Source organism: Podarcis tiliguerta, assembly GCF_965153285.1.
Source record: "Podarcis tiliguerta genome assembly, chromosome: 6".
NCBI classification, from domain to species: Eukaryota; Metazoa; Chordata; class Lepidosauria; order Squamata; family Lacertidae; genus Podarcis; species Podarcis tiliguerta.
Window position 1 is genome coordinate 67945652 of NC_139539.1, and position 26357 is coordinate 67972008.

The 26357-nt window shown below is 45.0% G+C and overlaps 1 protein-coding gene across 6 annotated transcripts in view; it reads left to right on the top strand.

The window, feature by feature from the left end:
* Nucleotides 1-25337, top strand: part of DNAI3 (dynein axonemal intermediate chain 3) — a 65514-nt gene extending 40177 nt beyond the window's left edge. For 5 of the 6 annotated variants that reach the window (XM_083444852.1, XM_083444851.1, XM_083444850.1 and 2 more), the window contains 21 exons: nucleotides 680-721; nucleotides 2579-2760; nucleotides 3977-4081; nucleotides 4180-4326; nucleotides 5116-5318; nucleotides 6765-6881; nucleotides 7547-7737; nucleotides 8842-8966; nucleotides 9083-9172; nucleotides 9914-10003; nucleotides 11301-11429; nucleotides 12178-12251; nucleotides 13720-13867; nucleotides 15152-15239; nucleotides 16361-16491; nucleotides 16795-16858; nucleotides 18015-18145; nucleotides 19042-19246; nucleotides 20277-20368; nucleotides 22462-22584; nucleotides 24822-25337. In XM_083444852.1, the coding sequence (XP_083300978.1) occupies nucleotides 680-721; nucleotides 2579-2760; nucleotides 3977-4081; nucleotides 4180-4326; nucleotides 5116-5318; nucleotides 6765-6881; nucleotides 7547-7737; nucleotides 8842-8966; nucleotides 9083-9172; nucleotides 9914-10003; nucleotides 11301-11429; nucleotides 12178-12251; nucleotides 13720-13867; nucleotides 15152-15239; nucleotides 16361-16491; nucleotides 16795-16858; nucleotides 18015-18145; nucleotides 19042-19246; nucleotides 20277-20368; nucleotides 22462-22584; nucleotides 24822-24968 (2624 nt within the window). In that variant the 3' untranslated portion in view covers nucleotides 24969-25337. The remainder of the gene's footprint in view (nucleotides 1-679; nucleotides 722-2578; nucleotides 2761-3976; nucleotides 4082-4179; nucleotides 4327-5115; nucleotides 5319-6764; nucleotides 6882-7546; nucleotides 7738-8841; nucleotides 8967-9082; nucleotides 9173-9913; nucleotides 10004-11300; nucleotides 11430-12177; nucleotides 12252-13719; nucleotides 13868-15151; nucleotides 15240-16360; nucleotides 16492-16794; nucleotides 16859-18014; nucleotides 18146-19041; nucleotides 19247-20276; nucleotides 20369-22461; nucleotides 22585-24821) is intronic. The other variant, XR_014512317.1, reaches the window with a different exon arrangement.
* Nucleotides 25338-26357: the final 1020 nt, after the last annotated feature.

Here is a 26357-nt window from a genome sequence, read left to right on the forward strand (position 1 = left end):
ATCGGTTCCGGAAGTCATTTCGACTTCCAAAAATGTTTGACAACCAAGGCGCGGCTTCCGATTGGCTGCAGGAAGCTCCTGACTATGAAAAAGAACAACCAAAATGATCAAAGTGCAACTTTAAAGTGTTTGGGGGCCTTTTAACTCAGGGAAAAATATTTTGTGGGGAGCATGAGAAAGGTTTATAAAGTTGCGAATGGAAGAGATTTTAGCAGCCGCAGCCCCCAGGCTAGAGCTCACCCACTGAAATTGATTGACGAAAGGAGGCTTTGAAATGGAATTCAACAAATTCATGGGGTATACTAGTCTTCATCATTTTATGAAACCTCCAGGTGGAAACAGAATTATACCTTTTTTATTTTAAAGCGCCTAAAAAATGTACTGTACACAGGTCAGAAACATGAGATCGTGCCCACAGGCTTACAGTCTAAAAGTCATGAGGGAAAAAAGGGATGGGGAGAGAAAAGGAAAACAAGCAAACTCAGAGCAACTCAAGCAAACTCAGATAGTGTAATACAGTGTGACCTCTGAATAAAAGATACTGGAGAAGACAATGGTGTGAGTGGGTTGTTCATGCCTTTGGTTCCAGAGAATACTTGGGAAGCATTTGCCCTTGGTCTTCTTCAGCAGGGCTCTTCTTGATGTTCTTATGCTAAGACCCCACTTTATCTCATTTCAGCAAAAAAAGATGAAGAAGTGGATTTATCGATGGCAAGCATGGGTAAGTTCAACACGGAAAAAACAGTTTTTGAAGAATATGCAGCAGACATAGAGTCTTAAGGCCATAAGACTAGCTGTGAAAGGAAAAAAGAAATATTTCTCTTCAGAAGCTGCATCTTCTGCCTTTTAGCTATGGGGAAAATAACACAGAACGCATGTCCGTTTGAGAAGTTGTAGGAAAGAGGAGCAAATCATTAGCTGGGATTCATAAGTGCTAAGTAGAATACAGTGTACAGTGGTACCTCGGGTTAAGAACTTAATTCGTTCTGGAGGTCCGTTCTTAACCTGAAACTGTTCTTAACCTGAGGTACCAGTTTAGCTAATGGGGCCTCCCGCTGCCGCAGCCACGCAATTTCTGTTCTCATCCTGAAGCAAAGTTCTTAACCCGAGGTACTATTTCTGGGTTAGCGGAGTCTGTAACCTGAAGCGTCTGTGACTTGAGGCGTCTGTAACCCGAGGTACCACTGTATCTCATAAAACATTTGGTACGTGCAGTGCAATGGCTGGGCTGGGATCTCAGAGGCTCTGGTTCAAATTCCCGCTTCATCATGCAGCTCAGCAGGGCGACCTTGGGATAGTCAATTTTTCTCAGCCTAAACTACCCTACATGGTTGTAGTGAGGATAACATGGGGAGGGGAGAACCATGAACTCCTTGGAGGAATGGTGGGATAATGTCCATCTGTCCATCTATAGAGCCCACCATTTTTGCCTACTCCACTTGCAGAAGGTTTCTGGCCATTTGTGTGGCCCTCAGTGGGCTTGTGGGTACGTTCTGCCTCAAGCGAAAATATCTCCAAGCCGATTTCTCTTGGGGCTCCTGGTGCCAAATTTACGAAAGCGCCAGACATCTCTCTCCTCCTTTTGTAGGTTTTAATGAATAGCTGCAGTTGAGCAGGTGCAGTAGAGGACCAGAAATGACAGGGCTTAAGGGATAAATGTAGGGTTTATGAAATGTAACATATTAAGTGAGAGACGTTTGCTGAGGGATTTAGATTTCTGGATGAGCCGGATTAAAATAGGATTTAGCGTTTTGTCAGTTCAAAAAAAAAAAAAGGATTAAGTGAGTGAAGACTTTCCCCCCAAAGCATGTGTACGTAAAGCTTATCAATATTCCCAAATTTATATTTCATTCAGCTTCGTAAATGCCAAAAAATTAAAAAGCCTGTCCTTGACATCTTCACGGACATAAATTCCTTCACCCTGAGACACTGAGCTCTTTTCCATCCATAATATATCCACGGTGGTTGCCTCGTTAACTGCAATAAAGGGACTTCGTTTTAGGGTAGCGTACGGCGCTGTGGGTAAAACCTCAGCACCTAGGACTTGCCGATCGCATGGTCGGCGGTTCGAATCCCCGCGGCGGGGTGCGCTCCCGTTGTTTGGTCCCAGCGCCTGCCAACCTAGCAGTTCGAAAGCACCCCCGGGTGCAAGTAGATAAATAGGGACCGCTTACCAACGGGAAGGTAAACGGCGTTCCGTGTGCTGCGCTGGCTCGCCAGATGCAGCTTGTCATGCTGGCCACGTGACCTGGAAGTGTCTGCGGACAGCGCTGGCTCCCGGCCTATAGAGTGAGATGAGCGCACAACCCTAGAGTCTGGCAAGACTGGCCCGTACGGGCAGGGGTACCTTTACCTTTACCTTACATCAAGTATGGAAAGAGTATATGGCAAAAGAAGTAAAAGGGTATTGCTCTGAGGGGGTGGGAATCTCGTTTAATTTCACTAACACTTGTAAGGGTACTAAAAGTATCTAGTTATACTTGTTGAAGAATTCTAGAGTGTGTGGGACAAATTGGTACTTGAAATACAGCGAGCCTTTTAAGAAGAGGTGTTTCTATATTGTTCTTTACTCTTTCAGGCCACCCGGAAATCTTCCCCTTGGTCCTCACTGAGAAAACTCAGGAGATATTTAATTGCCGTGCTGACGTCGATGTCACGGCGGAAAACCCTTACAAACTTTTGAAGAGAGAGGACATCATCGATGACATGAAAGCAAGAGCTGCAGTTTCTGACTTCCATCCTTTCAAAAAAATTATCTTAGTGAGTTACCCTGTCAGGGCATGTTGTATACCGGGGGTTGTGCTGGAACTTGGTAAACTGATCGCCTAACTTCATTTCACTTAAGATTTGTTACTCCTCCTCCTGGCAAACAAAGTCCTTTTGAGCACAAGCTTAGAAGTGGCTGTGATGGAGGCATGAGGTTCACAAAAGGAGGGCCCAACATTAACACGGATTGTGGTGTATGTGTTGCCCACAACAGTTTCTCTGGTTTGTAAATGTACCTATAGGCCCCAGAAATGACCCCTAGTATATGGTGCGGGATGAGCAGTTGTGATCTAGAAAGAAATCAGTTGGATTGGCAGGCAGAGGGCATTCTAGAACGTAATGGGAAGAAGGAGGATACATTGAGGAAGAAGCTTAAGGGAGCTTTCTCCTCTGAAGCAGTTAGTGCTAGACCAAAAACGTAAGCGGAGAACCCTCCAATCCATCAGTATTAAAGTGATGTCATAGAATCGTAGAATTGGACGGGACCCCAAGGGTCATCCAGTCCAACCCCTTGCAATGCAGGAATCTAAACTAAAGCATCTATGACACATGGCAATCCAACCTCTGCTTAAAAACCTCCAAGGAAGGAGAGTCCACAACCTCATGAGGGAGGCCGTTCCACTGTACCAAAATGATTAAGGTTTTAAATGACAATTTTAGTGATCAAGATTTAATATATATTTTAAACTGCTGCTATATCTGAATTGTCTCTGTTATACCCAATTGCAATTCAATGTATTCCTGTTGTGTTTTATGATTTTCCTGATATTGTAAGTGAGCCGGAACTGGTCAGTGACCATAATAATAAAATTAAAATAAAATTCAAGTCTTGTAAGGATTCAGCCGTTTAATATCCATTAAAGCATGCCTAGTTTTGACAGGAGAGATTATCGTTTGGAGAATGTACTGGGCCGTTCCACTGTTGAATACCTCTTACTCTCAGAAAGTTTTTCCTGATGTTTCATCGGAATCTCCTTTCTTGTAACTTGAATCCATTGGTTTGAGCCCTAACCCCCCAGAGCAGGAGAAAACCAGCTTGTTCCCTCTGCCATGTGACAGCCCTTGAGATATTTGAAGATAGCTATCATATCTCCTTGGTCTCCTTTTTCCCTAGCTTAAACCTATCCAGCTCCTTCAACTGTCAGTTATAGTTGGATGTAAAAATCGTTTAAAACTGCTTAAAACTTTTCAACTGTTTGTATTCACACAGGAATATCCTGGGGAAGAACTTCTGGTAGTCTTTGACAGGGAATTAAAATATGGGCAAATATTTTATCTTATTGCGACTGAAGAGGCCAAGGAAAGCATTTTACATGTAAGGCATTTTTAAAAATAAAAATACTGCATTTATCTCTATTTGTATCATATTGATACACTTTGTATTGACACCTTTGCAAATATTTTTCCTGATAGCCTCCGGAGCCAGAGGAAGAGGAAGGGGAGGTGAAAGAGGGCACCCCAGAAGAATATGTGTACAAGCCTCCTGTGTGGAAACCTTGGGTCTCGCTTGGAAGTGAAAAAGAAATTGAAGAAGAATCGGTTAAGGAAAGAACGACAAAGGTCAGTCTTCCTAACAGTGTCTTATACAGTCGTACCTTGGAAGTCGAATGGAATCCGTTCTGGAAGTCTCCTCGACTTCCAAAACGTTTGGAAACCAAAGCGCGGCTTCTGATTGACTGCAGGAAGCTCCTGCAGCCAATCGGAAGCTGCGAAAGCCCCGTCGGACGTTCAGCTTCCAAAAGAAGGTTCGAAAACCGGAACACTTCCGGGTTTCGATCGTTCGGGAGCCAAGACATTTGAGAGCCAAGGTACGACTGTCTACTTTAAATAACAGTCTTAAATATACTATATTTTTAAAAGCAATAAACTGTAGGATCCTGGATTGCCCAATTTTGACTAGAAATCTTTCAGATTTCAAAGCCTGAGTAGATAGTGGATTCAGAAAGCATCTAGAAAAACAAAAACCTAACTCTTACAGAATCTTTGCTAGCCTTGGCCAAAGTGTGGATTTTAAGCAGAGAAAATGAGGTGGTAACCTGTGAAATACTCCACAGAAGAGGACCTCTGGATGTGGATGAGAAGGTTTGGTGAGAATACTTGAGACTACTGCACCAACAAACTGGTCTCATAACAAGCACGTCCCAAGAGTTCAGTTGTTTCTTCCCATGGGGGAATGATGAGCATGTTGAAAAATGGTCGTAAAATCAGATCAAACGCAGGTCCTGTAAGAGGTCTTAAAGGTCTGTTATTCTCTATTTTATGGCTGTGTGCCATACCCTCAAGAGAATGCACAGTCAAACGTATAAAAACAAGAGTTTCCACTGAGAAATATTTTGGCTGAAATTTCAGGTTAAATATAAGATTTCTCGGCGGCAGAGAGAATTTGGGGCTCGGGTTAAATTTCACAACAGAAACGCTTCGGCTGACCCGAAACACGGCTACGTGGAATGTACGAGTTATTTTGATAAGAACTTTACCATTCGGCAGCTTGAGAAAAATGTTGGCACTCAGGTTGTCCCGATAGTAGAAGAAACAGGAACTCAAACAAAATGGTAAGTATAAGACTCTCTCTCCCTCTCTCTCTCTCTACCATTTTAAATAATTGTTAAAAAGAAACAATGCCCCCATTAATTTTGGGCCATGTTATTTTTTTTCGTTATCTGAATGGAGGGAAATCTAGAATCGGGCACTTTTCACTTTTTAAAATTTACTTTCAAGCAGAGCGGTATGAAGCAGAGTGCGCCATTTCAGATTATTTATTTTTAATTACATCCTGCCTTTCTTGCCTGATGCGGTTCAAGGCAACGTACAAGGGCTTCCTACTTGGCCGCCCATCCAGTTACTGATCAGACTTATACCTGCTTAGCTTTAACAAGGATTGCTAACCACAACATACTGTTATAGCACTAGCATAGCACTTTAATAGTCATGGCTCCTCCCCACCCGCCATGAATCATGGGAACCGTAGTTTGTTAAAGGTGCTCGGGACTGTAGCTCTGTGAGGGTTTTCCTAACAACTCTCAGCATCTTTAGCAAACTGTATTTCTCAGGATTTCTTTTTGGGGGTGGAATCCATTACTGGTAATGTGGTATAATAGCACTTTAAAGGTATGGTGTGGTTGCTATATTACGCAACTTTAGATCCTTCCCAGGAATGTCTTCTGACTATTCCCTGAGATTATGTGCTTCAAACATCACTTCCTAACAAACAGCTACATTGTCTTTTGTGAGGATGGGACTAGGTACGATATTAGATGGGGCTGATGCAAAAAAAAAAAAGTTCTTCTCCACTCCTCATATTTTTTACTACTACTATTATTCATTATTTATTAAATTTGTATACCACTCTTCACCCAAAGATCACAGAGCGGTTCACAACATAAAACTACAAAATACATAACAAAATACATAACAAAACAAAAACAAACCAATACCGCCCCCCAACACATTCAAAAGGCCATAGAATGTTAATCAGCCAAAGGCCTAGTTATAGAGCAACGTTTTTGCCTGGCGCCTAAAGATAGTTAATGAGGGCACCAGGCAAGCCTCCCTGGGGAGAGCATTCCACAAGTGGGCAGCCACCACAGAAAAGGCCTGCTCTTGTGTTGCCGCCCTCCGGACTTCTCATGGAGGAGGCGCGTGAAATCCTTCTCTCCGCTGTCACCGGTGGGCCAGGTTTGACAGGTCCAAGCATGACTTTGCCTACCCCACAAATGATGTCTTATATGCCTTCAAGCGTAGGCCTAGTTAGGCCCACAGGTCAGAGAGGCTGCCTACAGCTGCTTTAGCCAGACTTACCAGTGTGTTTTCTCATCTCCCATCAATAACTGATGGTGCTGTGGAGCAGGAATGTGGGAACACTGGGAAATGAGTGACATACACAAATCTGGCTAAAGGAGGAAACACTCTCTGAAGTTTCATCAATCCTGCCTTCATTGTTTGGGATTTTCCTTTTCCCTCCCCAATTTTTCTGAACAGTGTGTTTTCACTCGCCTTAGGACCTACCCCAAGAATGCAACAACGCAGTATTTTCCAAGGGACTTTTCAGATGAAGAAAAAGAAAAGTATTTGTCATCGGAAGACCTGAAAGACTTCATTGTCTCTGTGGCTTTAAGGTGAAGTATCAAGGTCCACTGAAAGTTCTGTATGGAGACGCAGGCAAGGTTTCTTGCAGTCATAAAGTATGAGGACAGGGTGACTTGAGGAATACTCAGCCTAAGAAATTATATATAAAACTGTTGATCTCGAAGACTTCTGCTTTCCCTCTTTAGGGTTCTTAATCTTTAAACCAGACAGTCCTTCAAACAGAGAACTGTCCTCTGTAAAGGAGGGCACATGACCACTCTATAAAGCACCTGGACATATTTTTTATCTCCAGCATCTTGAGCAGCTCCTGGTGTCATGTAGAAAATGTCTTCCTCTCAAACGTGTGCCTAAAATCTGTATAATAGTTCTGGTCCAATGTTTCCCAAACTTACTGGGAGGTCTCCAGCTTTTTTGGACCACAGCTCCCATCATCCCTAGTTAGCAAGACCAGTGGTCAGGGATGATGAGAATTGCAGCCCGAAAACAGCTGGAGGCCCAAGTTTGGGAAACACTGGTCTACAGTATCAAATAAAGAAGCCATGGCACACAATCATTTATTGCTAGTGACACTATTTTTAAAAATTAAAAGCGCATCTTCCCCAAAATAACAAATCTACGCTATACCACGATTTGAGATGCAGTATCTGAATTTTTTTATTAAAAACAAAACAAAACAAAAATGTCCCCGTTCCAGAGTTGAAATAGCACTGCAGCAGAATGAGATCCTGAATGCCTTCTTTGACGACTGGAAAGCCCTTGCGGAAGACGAAAGTGGCTTTGCGGGCAAGTCCGACGTTACCCTCAAGGAGTACCAGTCATTCACAGACCTGCATTACCTCAAGGACCGGACCGTGAGCTGCGTCTGCTGGCACCCAACCATTTATGGTAAAGTTTGCAGAGTGTTCGGTTTGTGGGCAGAAACTTTGTGAGGGTTGTTCTGAAGTCTTGGGTTTAAAGATTAGCCACTGTGCCCGTTCCACTGGCCCTTTCACTGAACAAATCAGCAGCACGAAGGAAAATGAGATGAGGAAATCTTTTGTAACGTGCTAGCACAAGGGTAGTCAACGTGGTGTCCTTCAGATCCTGTTGGACCTCAACTCTCCCATAAGCCCCATCCAGCAGTCAATGGCTAGGGATGCTGGGAGTTGGAATCCAACACATCTGGACTGCACCACATTGGCTGCCCCCGTTTTAGCAAACTAGGCAAGCTGTAACAGAAATGAAAGTGAAACGGGTGTTATTGCAGTCTCTTAAGAGTCAAGCTGCACGTTAACACCAGTGACATGGCATGGGGGGCCCACGGGGTGCTTGCCCCAGGCCCAAAATTGTTAGGGGTGCAAAATTTCAACACCTGGCACTGCCTCAATACAGGTGTGGGCTTCTGTTGAAAATGGCTTCTCCATGCAAACCAGGAAGAGAGCTCTACAAACAATGGAACGACTTCCTTTTCTCATCCCTGAGGCTGCAACCTCTTAGGTGATGCAGACACTGTTAGGCCGTTGAACGTGCATGCGTACTCGCATCCGTTTCCCCCCTTCGCAACCCGCCTTCCACACGGCCCCGGGCACCAGCAACCCATGCTACTTTAAGACTCCTGTTGCAGGCAGGCGAGAGCCCTGAGCAGAAGTGCTCCACTTAGGAGGCAGAATATAAAGCAGTGCCTGTAACAACTAGAAGACTGTGGGCAGAGCAGATAAGAGAGTTGTTTCTTCACTGCCACCCCCACCATCGCATTAGGTGGCCCAGAAACTTGATGAGCAAAAGGCTGAGGACAGCCAAAACATCTCTTCACGTAACGCTTGTGGAATTCACTGCCATCAAGAAGTGAAGGTGATGATTAGCTTTTAGGATTTGTACCTCTTCTAAAACACCCCTGGACAATTCTTGCCGCAATTTCTGACAGCGTGGTTGAGTGTGGGCATGGACCACATTAAACGGACGCAAAGTTTTACCCTTGCAAAAGGTGAAACGACATTTGTCTTCAATCAGGGATTATCGCAGTGGCAGTAACGGAGCGACTGTCTTACGAGGAGCGGGTGAACAACTCTGGCCGACTGCTCTTGTGGAAAGCACCAATTCTCTTTTGGAGCTTCGCAGACCCAATTCACCCCCAGGTATTTAAAGGAGGGCTTGGATGTTTCTGAGGTGTTTAAAGAACAGAACCAATAATTTCAGCATAAGGCTGTCCTCAGATCTGATATATTCCTCCCTGGATATTTATGTTTTCTAGCTGATGCTGGAGTGCCCTGAAGATATCTACTGCTTTCAGTTCTCCCCAAGCAATCCCAACATCATTGCAGGAGGCTGTATAAACGGACAGGTTAGGATTCCATTATTTTTCAGCTACTTGTTTGCATTCGCAACATACCTCTTCTACATCGGTATTGTGGAATAAGTTGCTCCGGCAGGTTTGCAGATGTTTGGGGGACCAGCAAGGGCTAAGGCCCATGCAGGGTCTGGTCATTCTCATCTAACCCTCAAAATCGGAGGTTGCCAACCTTTTTTGGGGTCTGTGGCCACTTTTGCAAACTGGAGAAAATGCCAGGGGCATCACATACACGCCACAACCAAGCACACACTGCAACCTCTTCTTTTGGTGACAGCAGAATGCTTCCTTCAAGCCTAATTTCAGCACAGGAGTGGGATCCTATGGGTGCCAGGGAAGACCTCTGTGGGCCCATGGGTGCCTGGGGGCGCCGCATTGGCCAAGCCCTGTTCAGAATGCTAACATTGCCTACATGAGTACTTTGAGGCCTCCCTAGATGTTGCATCACACCCTCGTTTAGATAACTCAGGGTTTATTGAAGTACACCTGGAATCCCCATGCCATTGTGTGGGACTCCTCAGTACCAGAGACATGTTATTATTTTTTTAACAAATAAAATGATTCCCTTTCTATTAGTACAAAACAGATTTCTACCCGTGAGCTCAGCTGGCCATCTCTGCATATTCTGTAGAGTCATATTCTACCCTTCCATCACGTGGCACATTAAAGTGTCCATTAAAACAGGACTATCTGCCTTCTAACGTGTCGTTTCCCCTCCCTGCCCTCCCATTCCAGGTTGTACTGTGGGACATTTCAGCATATGAAGAGAGGTTACGAAATGCGAAGTCCGGTACAGGCGGGAGCAAGAATACCACAGTTAACATGGTTGGCACTTTTAAAGATTCTGCTTTTAGCGTTCCATATCATGAATTCCTCAAGGAACCACTGAGAATTGCTTCACATTTTCTTCTGTGCATGGATGAAGTTGCAGGCTTTCCAGAGCACTTGCTTTTGTACACACACGTGTAACGTAGGAATAAGGGGCTGGAAGTGGGGCAGATCCACCACGCTCACTTTCTGGCAGGTGGGTTGCTGTGGCTTGCCAGAAGGGGAGAGGAGGTGGTGGGAGAGAAGCTAGCATGCTGCAAATGTCCTGCCAGGAGCATGAGATGGGCTGTTTTGGTGCGCTCATGTCACACTGACGTCCCTGCCACCACATTCCCTTCCCTTTCCCCTCTCCTTTGAGCAACAGCAGCCCACCTGCCAGGAAGCTAGTTTAACAGCTGTGCTCTACTCCCTCCTCCCAGAAAGATGCTTCTGCAAGGCACCCCAAAGCTACAGCCATTAGCAATTTCCATTTTTGTGACCACTGGGGAAAGTGAATGCCTAGTTCCCACATTGCATTTGTTTATTGCATGCAGTTGCTTCGCACTTCTATGTGGAGCAAAGTACCATAGGCCTGAGAATGTACACATTGCACCGTTTATTATAGTTTATCGAAGAAACAAGTGCTCAAAATTTGTAACAATCCTTTCAAGGGATCTAAAAGGGACTAGTTCAGGTGTAAAAGGAAACCGTGGCTTTGTGCTTTTAGTTGCCCCTGAAGAACATACACTTATACAACGTAGAAGTATTACCGTATTTTTCCATGTATAAGTTTTTTCCTTAAAAAATGTCAGTCTCCCCCCATTTTGTTAAATCTGAGTCCCCCAAAATAAGGGGCATCTTATACATCTTATAAGGGGGCGTCTTATAGACGGGAAAATGTTGTAATTTTTTCCACTCAGTTCCTAGAATATGGGCTAGCTAGATAGGTCAGGTTGTATCAATGAATTCTTGGCAGTTTCCTCCCCCTAGATGTATCCAAAATTATTCACTATAAAAACAGGAATGGCAAGTGGATGCAGGAAGCAATGCCCACCAGGAAAGCATGGAAAAACTAGAAAGAGCTGGGTCATGCAATGGATGCCAATGATAGCTCAGTCGGTAGAGCATGAGGCTCTTAATCTCAGGGCCGCAGGTTCAAACCCTGCGTTGGGTGAAAGATTTCTGCATTCCAGGGGGTTAGATTATATGCAGGGTGTTGGATAACCTTTGACCCTCGTGCCCCTTCCAACTCTCAACATTCTATGATTCTGTCATGTGTGGAAATTAGTGGACACTAATTTGTGTTCAATTTCAGCCAAGTTTCATGCTGGAACAACAAGTTGGGAAGGAGCCACACTTGGTGAGATACTGTGCAGTCTCTTCCATCGAATACGGCCATAAATCAGTAATAACAGACATACAGTGGTTGCCAGAGTTTTTTGAGGTAAGAGTCCATCGTAAGTATTTCATAATGCAGAAGAGAAAATTACAAATAATGCCTTATTTGTTACATCTGTATTTGTTACTGTCTGCGACCAACACAGGAACAGTGATCTACACTAAGCAACCCTGCATATTAAGCTCAGTATTAATTACCCATGTAATTTCAAAGGGCTGCTTACATGAAAAACTGTGCATACACTTGTAACTTGTGTGGGTGGGTGGTTTTCCCCCCCTTGTGCCCTTTAAGAAAAACGTTGTGTGATATGGATGTTGAGTGTGAATTTCTAGCCTGTCCTCATTATGACAGCGACTATAGATAATTCCCCAGTGTTCCAAACACCTTTTTATGTACATTATTTCAACAACCCTTTCAACAGCTTTGTAAGGTAGCCAAATGATTGTCATGCTGCAGTCAAGGGGTTATGGCAGTGGTTTCTCTTAGGTGCCCTAGCATGTTTATGAAAGAAGCAAGATTTGAATTAGGCCCCATCTGCTCTATACATTGACAGCAGCATCATGCCAATTTAAACCTTCATGGCCTCCCCCAGAGAATCCTGCGAACTGTAGTTTGTTAAGGGTGCTTGGAGATCCCTATTCCCATCGCAGAGCCACAATTGTGTTCTTAACAGCTGGAGGGCCACAGTTTCCCCATCCCTGCTGTTGAGCATGCCTACACCAAAGTACTTGTATAGCTACTGCATTTTGTATTTTTGTTTGTAATAAACGTTGTTTTACTTGCTATTTCTAAGGTCAACAGAATGGGCACTATGTTTGAAAACAGAGCTGGAGTTTGTGTACAGCTTGTCACCTGCTCACCAGACTGGTAAGTATTTCTTCTCTTCTTCAAGGTTTATTACACAAGGCCCAGTTAGGATGTCACAATCTCTGACTTTTAAACCATGGTTTATTGGACCAGGAATGAGTTGTGTGCCTGCAGGCTCCCTCCTTGCCCATCCTCTTTGCTGCTGCTCTCCTGTGGCTTGCTTTGGCAAAGATATCCCGATTTCCTAAATCACAGTTTCCTGTGATGCCATAACCAGGAAACTGTGGTTTGGCAGTGTCTTCAAACAGATTGTGACTTCTGAACCAGGTTGATAAGGTACTGTCTTCACTCTTTCTTCAATTCCCTCTATTTCTTTCCATTGTTTGGTGTAACAACTATTCCTTTTGTGTAATAACTACTGAATACCAATAGACGAGAGAAGAGAATCCTGATGCCCCATACTACCAGTTAAGCTGTTGAAAAAAGTTACCTGCAAGGTTTCGTTTTATGGAATCTTGCATAACTTTTTAAAAAAAAACTTAATTTGGCACGAGCATTTTCACATAAGAGTATTCTTCAGCAGCTCCATTACCATTTAGTTTGCACATGCCGTGGAGTGTCTAGATGTTGGATTTAGTGCACTGGCAAAGGAAGATTAAGATCAGGAAAGCCTCTCTCTTTCACACTGGCATTCGGAATAGTCCTCTAAATAAGGAGAGGCTTCAGAGACTGACTTGCATTACCTTGCTCCCCACATGCTCACGGTTAGAATTTGTGACGTGCACCCAAGCTAACCACAGCCAGCCTGTCATGTATGGAAAACCCATCAAGAGGCTTGAAAGATATTTTGTTTCATGCTACCTACCTGAAACTGCAAAAAGGGGATTATCAGATAGCTAAAATGGGCTGCGTTTGGCTTGGAGGATGGATCGCAAGTTGCTCAGGGATAGGGTGAGAGTAAGAATCCTTCCCTTTTATTGTACATTAATCGGTGGATTTAGGGCTTTCTTCTGCTCATTTTACTTCACCACCACCTCCCATCTTGACCTGTTTCTGGTTGGCACCCCAGGAAGGATTCACCTTTTACCCTGCCGGATGCTCTCAATTTGTAGCGTATTGTGATCCTTTTGACACCCCAAGGGGCTCCTTTTTCTGTGACATCTGCTTACCCGATGTATTCGGCTGTTCCTAAACAACTGCTATCTCACTGAAAGTGGATGAGGCAGAAGAGGAGGAGTTTGGATTTGATATCCCGCCTTTCACTCCCTTTAAGGAGTCTCAAAGCAGCTAACATTCTCCTTTCCCTTCTTCCCCCACAACAAACACTCTGTGATGTGAGTGGGGCTGAGAGACTTCAGAGAAGTGTGACTGGCCCAAGGTCACCCAGCAGCTGCAGGTGGAGGAGCGGAGACGCGAACCCGGTTCCCCAGATTATGAGACTACCGCTCTTAACCACTACGCCACACTAGCTTTCCAAGCAGGCTGGATCTACAACCTAACTTTTCTATCGTTGTCTATTCCTCCGCAGCACAATATATTTTTGGGATCTTCGAGCCCATAGGCCTACTCTCCAGCCTTCAGGTGAGAAGAAAAAGGAGGATAAGCTGATTTTGGCTCCGCCTGATGTGCCTACTACCTTCAAACACCTGGATCTCTGCTGGAGGCCTCTCATTAAGGTATGGGCTGTGAATTTAGGAGAGCCGCCAAGGTGCATTGATAGGGATGGTGTGGCTACAGCATATAGTTTTATTGTTAATTTCTCCACCGTACCTTTCATCTCCTCAAGGCAGTGAGGTTTCTCTCTGAGTAATCTTACGTTCTGGAAAAGAATTACCGTATTTTTTGCTCTATAGGACGCACTTTTTCCCCTCCAAAAATGAAGGGGAAATGTGTGTGCGTCCTATGGAGCAAATGCAGGCTTTCGCTGAAGCCTGGAGAGCGAGATGGGTTGGTGCACACCGACTCATCTCGCTCTCCAGGCATCAGGAAGCTATTTGGAAGCCTGCGGAGCTTGGTGGGAGTTCCCGCCGGGGTCCCAAGACTTGCGGATAACAGCCTGAAGCCCAGGGAGCATGGCGAGGTTGAGTGCAACCTCGCCTTCGCTCCCAGCCCCGCAAGCTCCGGGAGCACTCCCGGACCTCTAGCCCCGAGACTAAAAACAAAGCCAAGACAGCTAGCGGGATCCATCCCGCTCACTGTCATAGCTTCTTTGCTCTTTGGGGCTCGGGGGGGGGGCAATAATTTTTCCCCCTTTATTTTCCCCCCCCAAAAAAGGTGCGCCCTATAGAGCGAAAAATACGGTATTTAAAATTGCATGTACAGATTGTCCCACTCTGCAGCAGGTGGATAAACATGATTCATTTAAAAGCAAGCCCTACCCAATCCACACATTCGAAAAGAAAATGCAAACTGAAACGCAGCCGTCCTTCAAAATTTGCACAGCTCTGAATTTCGCAGTGCAATTCTCCAGCCGGGGAATGTGTACCCCAAAAAATTGCATCCCTAGGGTAAAGTGTGCATTCGTGAAAATAGCAGGCACAAATGCATTATTATGGAGGGAAACCTACTTGGAAAAAGGTGTATATTAGGCAAAATGACATAGGAAAACGTGTTCGTGGGGAGAAATTCACAGTAAAATGCTGATGAGTATTCATAAAGACTTTCCTTTTTCAAAAGAAAATGCAATCTGATGTGGAAATGGAAAGATACTGAACTTATGAATGGAAGAATGATTTGGACAGCAAGCCCCACAGGACTGATGGGAGTTGTAGTCCAAATCGCCTGGCAGGCACCAGGTTGGTGAGGGCACGCGTGGCACAACTAACGCTTCTGACCTCTTATCTCAGTGCCACTGAATGTGTAAGCTGCCTTTCTGTCTGGTCACACCTGAAAGTGATGTAACTTTTAACTCAAGTTTCTTGTGGAGTATACAGTTCAATGCTCTTCGTATCTTAAAACAGGTGAACCTGCCCAAGACAGATACAGGCGCAGAGTACAGCCCTATAAAACTTAGCTTCAGAGAAGAGCATTACCATACCAAAATTCAAGGTATATATATATATATTTACATTATATATACATGCATTATATATACATTTGGACTGATGCCAGCACATCTCCCTCCACCTGGTTTCTACAGCATTCAGGGTTGCCCCTAACCCTCTGGGAAGAGGTTGGGGGGGCACAGGAAGCTAAGCTTTCTGCTTGCAAAACCTCTGGACCCAACACTATACCCGTAATGTGGGTGCTTATTAAATCTACTTTTAGTGGAGAGAGGTGGGGGGGAGAGAGCAGGGGTGCAAAGTTGAGTATAATATTGGGGGCTCAGGTACACCCCACCCCACATAATCAATCACAAGACATGTCACATGCACACCATTTTAACGGCAACGCTCATCAACTGGGGGGAGGGGGAGAGACTGATTCCCTCAAATATTTTATGGGGGGGGTGTCAAAGGACCTTGGTCCCTAGGAGTTAGATGGAACACATTCATTAAATGCCACACGTTTCCCTCGGGGCATGTCTATTTGCCATAATATAACCTGGTGAAACCGACAGCAATTTCTCTCATAAAACACGGCAAAACATACCCATTGAGGGAGTTAAGATAACAATTCTCTATTGAGAACTCCTCTCAGGGGTGGCCAACTCCCAAGAGACTGCGATCTACTCACAGAGTTAAAACTGGCAGTGATCTACCCCGTTTTGGGGGGTTCAGGTCAAATTTGTTGAGGTATTTTTTGGGAGGGCGAAAGCCCAGTTTTTTAGGGGTTCAGGGCAAAAATGTTGAGCTTTTCTTAGGGGAGACAAACTTGTTGAGCTGCTTTGGGGGAGCCAGTGATCTACCGCAGACGTCCAGTGATCTACCGGTAGATCACTATCTACCTGGTGGACGTGCCTGCTCTAACTGAATAAACTGCAGAACAATGACAATTCTGGAATGTGGATTTCCCACAGCTTGCCACGAGGCTTTCACCTTCTGCCCACCTGAGCTTAAAGATGGTAGATGAAAGGCATTAATTAGTGGGAACGATTGCTGTGCTTAGTAGTAGTTGTTTTTAATGCAAAACACGTCAAATGATAGCAATGACTGAGTAGGAATGTGGAAAGTTCTGGGAGTTTTTGTTTATACGATTAGCATAGTGACTTTATCCACATTCTTCCAAAGACAAAACACAGCCCCAAGTCAAACAGGAAGCACTTGTGGAAAAGCTGCCATATAGCGAGATACAGGCCACATCCATGAAACCTCTCAAGCTGCTAGAAAATGTCACCACCAGCTTTTTTGTTGGGACTGAGGTAAGTTGGACATTTGGGTGTACAATTGTTGTTTACGGTGGGGGAGGTAAGAGACAATTGGAGAATGCAAGGCCTGAACTTAAAGGAAAAGTAATAACCACACCATAAAGTGTTTTGTTTTTTTCAAAGCGCCTCTTAAACCATCCCAACATTTCTTCTGCATTCTCTCAGTTTGCAGCCCATCTTAAAAACAAAGCATCATGCAGGAAATGGTTTCGATTTTGCAAACACTTTTGCATGCTTCAAAAGATCAAAGCTCAGCTTAAAAAAAATAAAATTGTGTTTCACTTTATGGCATTGCAGGATGGTGAAGTCCTTTATACCGACTGGAAGATGGAGAGAGATGGGGACTCAGGAAGACTGCTCAGTATGCTTTGAATTTCTCTGGGTGGACAGGGATTGCTGTGGGATTTGGGTGGCTTTTCTTTTGTTTTTTTAAACTAACCAAGGACAACACAGTTCTGAAAAAAATCTGCATGTAACAGTTTCTTCAGTCAGTGTTAATGCTACTCAACTGAACTGAGTTTAACAGGATACAGTAGTGAGTTTGGCATTAGATAGGTGTTGCTGAGTGAAAGAGAGAGGTAGAGGTAGGAAAGGCGAATAAATGCTGAGAACACTACTACTAGCAATGGGGCATGGGGGATAAATTCAATTCTCTTTGCATTTCCAAAGCAACAGTTGAATCAAAACGAAACCACTGTTGAAAAATTACCCTTCTCCAAATTGTGCTGTGTAGTTTTCCAGCCAAGCAATGCTTTAAAAAGTGCATGTCTTCAGGGTAATATTTCTTTGCCAAAACATTTATATCAGGAGAAATCGCATGGGTATATTGGCAGAAACGCCTGACAAATTTTCATATGGACTTTAAATTCTCCTTGCACACTGCAGCAAAGGTTTATTAGTCAAGGAGATACATGCATGTATTATTGTGCTGTGGGATTCAAATGAGAACAGATTAACAGAGCATCTTTCAAAAACTAGATATAGGTAAAGGAACTAGTTAGATTCAGGGGCGAGGAGGTTGCCTAGGTGGAGTGTCTGAGTCCTGGAATTTTTTTGTGCAGAGAGGACTTAGATCTCCTGACCCTCCTTTAAAAAACAAACAAAAAACTTTTGGAAAAACTATGCTTAAAGGGCAGCAGGGCACACGGCAATGTGTTGGGCTGGTAAGACCCAATCTACCTTCTTTAATTTGCACAGAGGAACTCTATGTATTTGTGCAAATATGTGGCATATGGACCTGTACTTTGAGGCCTTATTCACATCTGTACACTTATGCCACTTTAAACAATCATGGCTTCCTCCAGAATCCTAGCAACTCTAGTTCATTTAGAGTGCTGGGAATTGTAGCTCTGTGACGGGTATCCTAGCAATTTTTCTCTTTATCCTGACCTCTTTAAAAGGCACGGAATAGGCACTTACCTAACTAGTTCAACACCTTGCAAGAGCCAGATAAAATGTGACAAAGAGACAAATGTATACACATACAAAACAGAGTCTCTCTCTCTCTTTCTCGTAAGGTCAAAAGCCATCCAACACATACATCATCCATGATGGACTTGTCCATACTGTACAGAGGTCTCCATTTTTCAAAGACATAATTCTCACCGTTGGAGGCTGGAATTTTGCAATATGGAAAGAAGGTGTCACGGTATGTTCCTCTGGAATGGGAAATCCTTAAGAAAGGGGTGACAAGTCCATTCCAAATGTAGCACAAGGTGATTCAGAAAGGTGTAAGGAACAGGTAGGAACATGTTTTCAGCTGTTTGTTTGGGGGGGGGGGGACATTGACCTGTTTACCTATTTCCTTTGATAATTCTCCAAGAGAAGTTTCCTGCAGATTGTTTATATGTATATGACTCCTCTCAGTGAATATAACAGAATATTTTAAAACCAGCCATGATTCTCTAATCAAGAGCTGTTATAGCTCAAAACATATTGGATATTTTTTGCAAGAAACAAAAACATGAAAACACCCCTATTTATTGCACCTGTATGAATAATGCTGTGCTCCACTGATTCAGGACATACTGAAGGATATTCTTCAGTTCCCCACAGGTGTAGAGGTTTCACTATTTCAATGTATATGCATAAATTCACGATGCAAGCGTAGCTTCTTCTGCCAGCAGAGTGGAATTTATCAGTGATGAATATCTGATGAATTTATCAATTTATCATATCCTCATGCACCTGCCATAAACTGAGGATACAGATCCCCAATAAATTTCTATTTTAATCTTCCTGTATTCTTCAATTGCGGTTAAGCTACCCAAATATAACAAAAATCCTTTAAAAAGCACTCTCACGTAGAATTGCAACTGGTTGTACAATGTGTAAGACTTGTCAGCATAATGATTAAAAGTTGATGAAGAGTTTAATGGGGATTTCCCCGCAGCTCCCATTTTAATGGGATGGGATGGGAAAAGGCAGGAATACTCAAAAAAAAAAAAAAAAAGACAGGAAGATGGAAGTGTTAGGTGAACAATTTTAATCTGGTATTTGTTTCATGCAACTGTTTTCCTTTTGGCCTTTGCTTTTTTAATGAAGAGCGGTCCCCTCCTTGAGTCAAGTTGCACAGCAAAGAGATACACTGTTGGGCAGTGGTCCTTATCAAGGCCAGGTGTTTTCTTCATTGGGAGAGAAGATGGAAATATTGACATTTGGGACCTGTTGGAGAAGACTCATGAAGCGTCTCAGACCCAAAACGTCTGTATTGCACTGATTACTTGCATCAAACCCTGGATTTACTCTTGTATGTCAGTGTACCGTATTTCTTATTTCCTTACTTTGAATGTAACTTTGCAGTGGGTCGGCCAGGTTAGAAAGAAAGGCAATGTTTAAAAAAAGGAAGGCAATTCAAATGGAGAGTTGGCCATAAGATGGCAAGGGAAAGGAAGAATAGGGAAAGGAGCGAAGAAATTTTGCCCAGGTTTGCTGTTCTAGCATTACACTCCGTCTTCAGCAGCTGAAAGTGGAATGCGTGTTGAAAAAAAGGCCTTGGGTGAACTACACATTACAAGCAGATGCATGAAACAGAGTCCAGGTGCCATTTTTTAAAATATGAAAAGCTGCTTCAGGAACCACTCCCAGGTGGTTTTCTAGGGGAAATCCTTTCCTGACACCCCGTGTGGTTTCACATTCCTGCTTTCCCCCTTGTTTTGTCAGCCCCAGTTTCCATCCTCCCCAAATGGCCTTTTATTTTGTTTTTAAATAGCACTGGGACTCAGTTGCACATATGAATGTAGAACATGTAGTTAGCTCTGCAGTCAGACACGTAGAGAGTTAATCTTTTATCTTTGGATGTTAGAGGTCGTAACGTTTTATTGTGATATTTCTGTACAGTATGTATGCACAATGAGATATTTGCTACTGCTTTTAGCTCTCGTGCCGAACCATAGCTGTCAACCTTCCCTTTTTTTGCGGGAAATTCCCCTTATTTCAGCGCCGTTTCCCGCTCCTGTCCCGGATTGTTAGATATCCCGTAGACTGTCCCCGGGACAGGTGAGGCTGCTGATCCCTTATTTTCAAATCTGAAAGTTGACAGCTATGTGCCAAACTCTGAACAAATAGGCTTATAAACTGTATTTGGGGATCCCAGTTTAATAAGGTTTGGGGGAGGAGCAAAACAGGACAGGCAAGGTGGCTAGGAAGAACATGCAAGGCATTGAGTTCCCAAATTGACCCTTGCAGCTCATTTGCTCTCTGCCACTAATACTGAACACACACAAAAAATTCTGTGTTTTGTGTACAACTCCTTCTGCATTCTCTGTCTTCTCTTACAGCGAAGCAACACTTCTTAGCGGTATCCGACGACTTTGGCACCCTACATGTTTTGGAAATTTCATGGACATTAAGCCACCCTTCCCTCAATGAGGTTTGTAACCTGTTCCAGAAACTTGGCTGGGGAGTGGGGCAGGGGAGCCGCAAACAAGATTCCTTGCATGGGGTTCTAAGAGTTACATGTTGTAGTTGGCTTGGCATTGCAGGGGGTTCTGGTGGCATCCTGTTGACTAACAGAGAAACATGGATGTGCCATTCATTTAGACAAGGTATGATCAGAAGTGCAAACACAATGGTTTGTTGCATTTGTGTAACACCCATATCAGAAAGCTGGCAATTGTGTAGTGAGGCTGGAATGTGAGCAGAAGAACTCAACTGGAAAACAGGAAATTACCTTGGCCAGCCGCTTTGGTAGGGGAAGAAGACCTAAATGCAGCCTCTGATTGGCATAAGCATACCGTATTTTTCGCTCCATTGGACGCACCGGACCATAGGAGGGGGAGAACAGGGGGAAAAATTTTTTTCTTGCTCTCCCCCTCTAAAACAAGGTGCGTTCAAGGTACATTCACCAGAGCTTGTGGGGCTGGCGGTGGGGGGAAGCGCTGCTTTCCCCCACCACCAGCCTCAAAGATCCCTGAAGCCTTTGGAGCGCAGCGCCCCGCTGCCCTGCAGAGGCTTTGCACACAGCCATCCCCAAGCTAGAACAGCGAGACGGAGCCCTCCGTCTCATGTTCTGGCTTGGGAATAGCCTTGCTAGCTTCTGCAGGCAGCGGGGTGAAGGCACCCAGCTGCCCTGCAGAGGCTGTGCACGCAGCCATCCCCAAGCTAGAACAGCGAGACGGAGCGCTCTGCAGTGCTCCGTCTTTCTGTTCTGGCTTTGGGCTTAGCGGCGCTGCCTGCATTCGCTCTATAGGACACACACACATTTCCCCTTAATTTTTGAAGGGGAAAATGTGCGTCCTATAGAACGAAAAATACGGTAACTGACAAACTTCTGGCGGCTGGATTTAGGGAGAAACTACCGTATTTTTCGCTCTATAGGACGCACTTTTTCCCCTCCAAAAATGAAGGGGAAATGTGTGTGCGTCCTATGGAGCGAATGCAGGCTTTCGCTGAAGCCTGGAGAGCGAGAGGGGTCTGTGCGCACTGACCCCTCTCCCTCTCCCTCTCCAGGCTTCAGGAAGCTATCCACAAGCCCTGGGAGCCCGCGGGAGTCCCCCACCCGGCTCCCCCGGCTTGCGCAGAGCTGTCTCTTATCCCGAAGCTACCTGAAGTGACTGCTCAGCGCGCTGGGGCGTCGGGATAAGAGGCAGCGCTGCGCAAGCCGTGGGAGGGCTCCCCCGGCTTGCACAGAGCTGCCTCTTATCCCTAAGCGCTGAGCAGTCGCTTCGGGTAGCTTCGGGATAAGAGACAGCTCTGCGCAAACCTTCACAGGAAAGGCGCTGTGCAGAGAGGGAGAAGGCGCAGCGCCCTTCAGCGAAGCTGGAGAAGGAACAGAAGGGTCTCCTTCTGTTCCTTCTCCAGCTTCGCTAAAGGGCGCTGTGCCTTCTCCCTCTCTGCGCAGCGCAGAGAGATAGAGAAGGCGCAGCGCCCCTTGAGCGACGCGCCTGGCGTGCGAAGCTGGAGGAGGAACAGAAGGGTCTCCTTCTGTTCCTTCTCCAGCTTCGCTGAAGGGCGCTGTGCCTTCTCCCTCTCTGCGCAGCGCCTTTCCTGTGAAGGAGGGGCGCTGCACAGAGAGAGAGAAGGCACAGTGCCCCTTCAGCGACGCGTCTGTCCTGGCTTCTGCTTTAGCCCTGCGCAGCCTCTTTGGGCAGGGGGAGCCTTCATCCTGCTGCCCTGAAGAGGCTTGGCACGGTTACCCCAGAAGCCAGAACAGTCACACGGTATCCCAGAAGCCAGATCCCTCTTGCTCTTCTGGCTTCTGGGGTTCAGAATATTTTTTTCTTGTTTTCCGCCTCCCAAAACTAGGTGCGCCCTATGGTGCGAAAAATACGGTACATTACCAAGAGACTCATTCGTTCTATTCTTCTGAGCAGCTCAGATTAGGAAAGTACATGGTTCTCTCCCCCCCCCCCTTCCCGATTTTTCCACACATCTGTAATATGGAAACCTGGTTCGGCTCCCATAGCTGGAAATTGATATTTAAAATGCCTCGTGTCATAACCTAAAAATACCTTGGAATTTCAGCGTTCTAGTGTCCTTCATTACTTTGAGCGAGAAGTCAAACACCTGGAGTTTTCTGAAAAGCGGCGAGAATTCAGAGAAGAAGAAAGAGAGAATATGGAGCGTGAGAATATGATGAAGAAAACGGTAAGATGCTTTTAAAGTGACAAAAAAAGCTAGGAGTGCTAAGGTTTTGAAAAATGTGCCTATTTTTCATATATTCTATTTATTTTCCATTCCTTTAGTTTATAAGCAGCCCAACCCTGTGCAGTGTAAGGCAGCTAAATTTATCCACAATCATAATTTAAGGAAGGTTAGGTCTCCCCATCTTCCCCTGTGCTTTTCCCCCTCTTCCTTCCTTCAGACGTTACACAAAACCATGGTTTGTGATAGTGCTAACTATGGTGCTCTTAACTGTGGCTAACAGTGCTTTGTAAACTGGCTTCAATTAATGGTTGGCTCCAGTGCTTTTTTCTAGAAAAGGAGGTTCTGGAACTCACCATGAACACCTCCTTTGTTCTCTTACAATGGCGATTGTGCTTACTTGAGGTGCCGGAACTGAGTTCTGGCTGTGGGGGGAAAGACCCTACACAAAGCATGGTTTCAGCATTAAAATAAGCAATGGTTTTGCATTGTGTCTGAACCCAGCCTCTGTGGGAAATGCTTTTGGAAGGACATGTATTCTATGCCTTTGCCAAAACATAATAACTATAATGTAAAACATAATAAACCAGAGAGCGGTGGGGATTTACTGTTATGTGGAGATAGCATTTGAATTTGTAACTCACAGCCCACAAAGGCACAAACTATGATGGCATCTGTACAAGGGCATGTGACACGCAGTACTGGCTGCTTGCTCACTGGAATTGGTAGGGCAGAAGCCAAGGAGACTGACTCTAGCTCTGCCTACTGTCAATGACAGGCAGTGCCAATGAATACTAGTTTTGTTCCACCCTCTCAAAAAAGGTATCATTGAGATTGAGGAGGAATCTGTCACAGGCAGCGCAATCCCCTGGACCAGTTTTGAGGCAGGCAAGTGAGGGTTCATGGCGCATTGTCCCAATGTGGGCCAGCCCCTACTGATTCCATGTCTGAGGTAGCAAATTCAGTGAAGAATACCTTTTAGTACAGCATGTTTGGGCTGCTGTACTGGTTAAAGTGTTCTTGTTTTAGAAGCAGGGTTTGTAGCCTGAATATGAACACTTAGTAAATAATTATTAAGCGCTGGTCTCGACCTTATAAAGCCTCAGGACCTCAATACCTTAAGAATCACATCTCCCTGTATGAACCAACCTGGACCCTGCACTTATCATCTGATGCCCTCCTCTATGCCCCCCCCCCCATCACAGAGAGGTCTGGAGGGTGGCAACAAGAAAACAGGCTGTCTCAGCATGCTTTTCATTATGTTTTTATCATTGATGTTCTGTAATATACTATCTTTTTCGCCCTATAGGACGCACTTTTCCCCTCCAAAAATGAAGGGGAAACCTGGGTGCGTCCTATGGGGCGAATGCAGGCCCTTCTCGCTCTCCAGGCTTCAGGAAGACATCCGCAGCCTAGGCAGCCCTAAGCAGAGCGCCCCTCGCGCCGGGCAGACATCCACAGCGTGGGGAGCCCTCCAGGAGTTCCCCGCAGGGCTCCCCACGCTGCAGATAGCAGCCTGCCGCCCGGCGCACAGGGCACCCTGAAGCAGAGTGCCCCTCGCGCCGGGCAGACATCGGCCAGCCCCACAAGCTCGGGGGACAGCAGGGAGGCACAGCGCCGCCATCCCGCTGTTCCTCGACTTGGTTCGGTTTCCCCGACCTGCTTTTGGGGGGGAAATAAAGGGAATTTTTTCCCCCTTTATTTCCCCCCCAAAAAACTAGGTGCGTCCTATGGGATGAAAAATACGGTATTCTTAATGTTGCACACCATCCTGGGATATTCTGATAAAGGGTGGCGCTGTGGTCTAAACCACTGAGCCTCTTGGGCTTGCCAATTAGAAGATTGGCAGTTTGAATCCCTGCGACGGGGTGAGCTCCCCTTGCTCTGTCCCAGCTCCTGCCAACCTAGCAGTTCAAAAGCACATCAGTGCAAGTAGATAAATAGGTACCGCGGTGGCAGGAAGGTAGATGGCACTTCTGTGCACTCTGGCACTCGTCACAGTGTTCTGTTGCACCACATGACCCAGAAAGCTGTCTGTGGACAAACACCAGCTCCCTCGGCCTGAAAGCGAGATTAGCGCCGCAACCCCATAGTCGCCTTTCACTGGACTTAACCGTCCAGGGGTCCTTTATTATTATATCTTTGTCTACCTAATAGGCTATATTTTAAGGCTTTGAGAATTAACTTTCTCCCTCCAACTCAGAAAATGTATTTATAACTTACCTCCTCCTTCCTTGCAGAGAGCGCTAGGTGGCCAGCGGTCAAGAGAACTTATGGAAGAACAGACAAATCAAGATTATACAGAGTTTTTGGATCTAGAGAAGACCATTCTGACCCGTCTTGGGGTACTGAAGATGCCAGACAGATACGCCTCCAGGACCAACTAGCTGCGTAAGACACCACTGTCATATTCAGGACAGCGTAACTTGTTGTAAGCAACATATTTAGAATGACACTTATCCAAAGACATGGGAGCACCGGAGGAGACCCTTGTGTGGCTTTGAAAATTTGCAATGCAGGAGAGCTCCCGCAAGCCAAAAGGACCTGCTGCTGTACTGTTCAATTTGCAGCTTGTCTTTTTTTTTTTTTTTTTTACTGTAGGACTGTTGAAAATGCCCCCCTCCCCAATATGGTTGTAGGTGCTGTTCCTCCATACCTCTAAACTATGTATCATAATAAATATACAGGTAAGCAACATTTTCACACATGGCCAAAGGTGTGTATTGACAATAAAATAATAATTGGTTTTGCATTAATTAGAACTTGTAGCGCCTTAATGCAAATATTAAAAACAACACTATGTAAATATGTATGCCCATTAAGTGCCCTGGAATACAGCATAATATGGAAACAGCAGCAACGCGAGGAAGCATCACATGTAATCTGGAAGTGCACACAAACATCAGGCTTCTTTCCAGATCTACTACATATTCAGTCGTTATCACATAACATTCTCTGTGTATGCTAACAGCTGGCCTCAGCAACACTTCAGTTTTCAAAGTGACTAAGGTTGATTTAGGCCAGAGCTTTTCCAAACTTTTCACATTGGTAACACGCTATTTAGACCTGCATCATTTCGCGACACAGTAATTCAGTTTTACTAGCAAACTGGAGGTTAAACGAATGCTGCTGAATGAAAAAATGGGCGCCGCAACAGCCATGACTTAACAATTAACAGTAAGCAACCAGCCACACAAAAGTCAGTGGTTGCTACAACCCCTCCACAAACACATCATCTCCCCATGTAGCTAAGCAAGAGGCATAATCACCGTTCAAACTCACCTGCGGTCACTGTGCCATCAGCTTGTTTATTTACATAGTTCTTCTGTCCAATACACATATGAACGTCAGGATGCCCAAACTGCAATAGTAAAAATATTTGTGTTGAAGGGAGCACCTTTCCATTGACACACAAAAGCCGGTCACCAGCTGCTTGTGCTGCAGCAGGAGAGCAGCTTTCCCCCTGGAGGAGTTAAACAACAGCTTGACTATTTACCTGTGCAAAGGAACAGCAGCTGACTAATATTAATGTCGCTCTCTTATCGGTTGGGGTGACATTTTTCATCATGCAGTGCTATGTTACCAGGTCAGGTGCCATCAGAGACCATTAGGCAGAAATGAAAGGCTTCAGAGAAGGGCAGGTTAGACTCCTAAGAGGGTGAATCCACACTTTCCACAGCCTGCTGTGGTAGCAGAGGCTCCTGTCAGACATATGGCCAGGGCAGAAAGCGGAAAGATACATGGAGACAGTTTGCAAAGCGACTCTTACCGGTCTG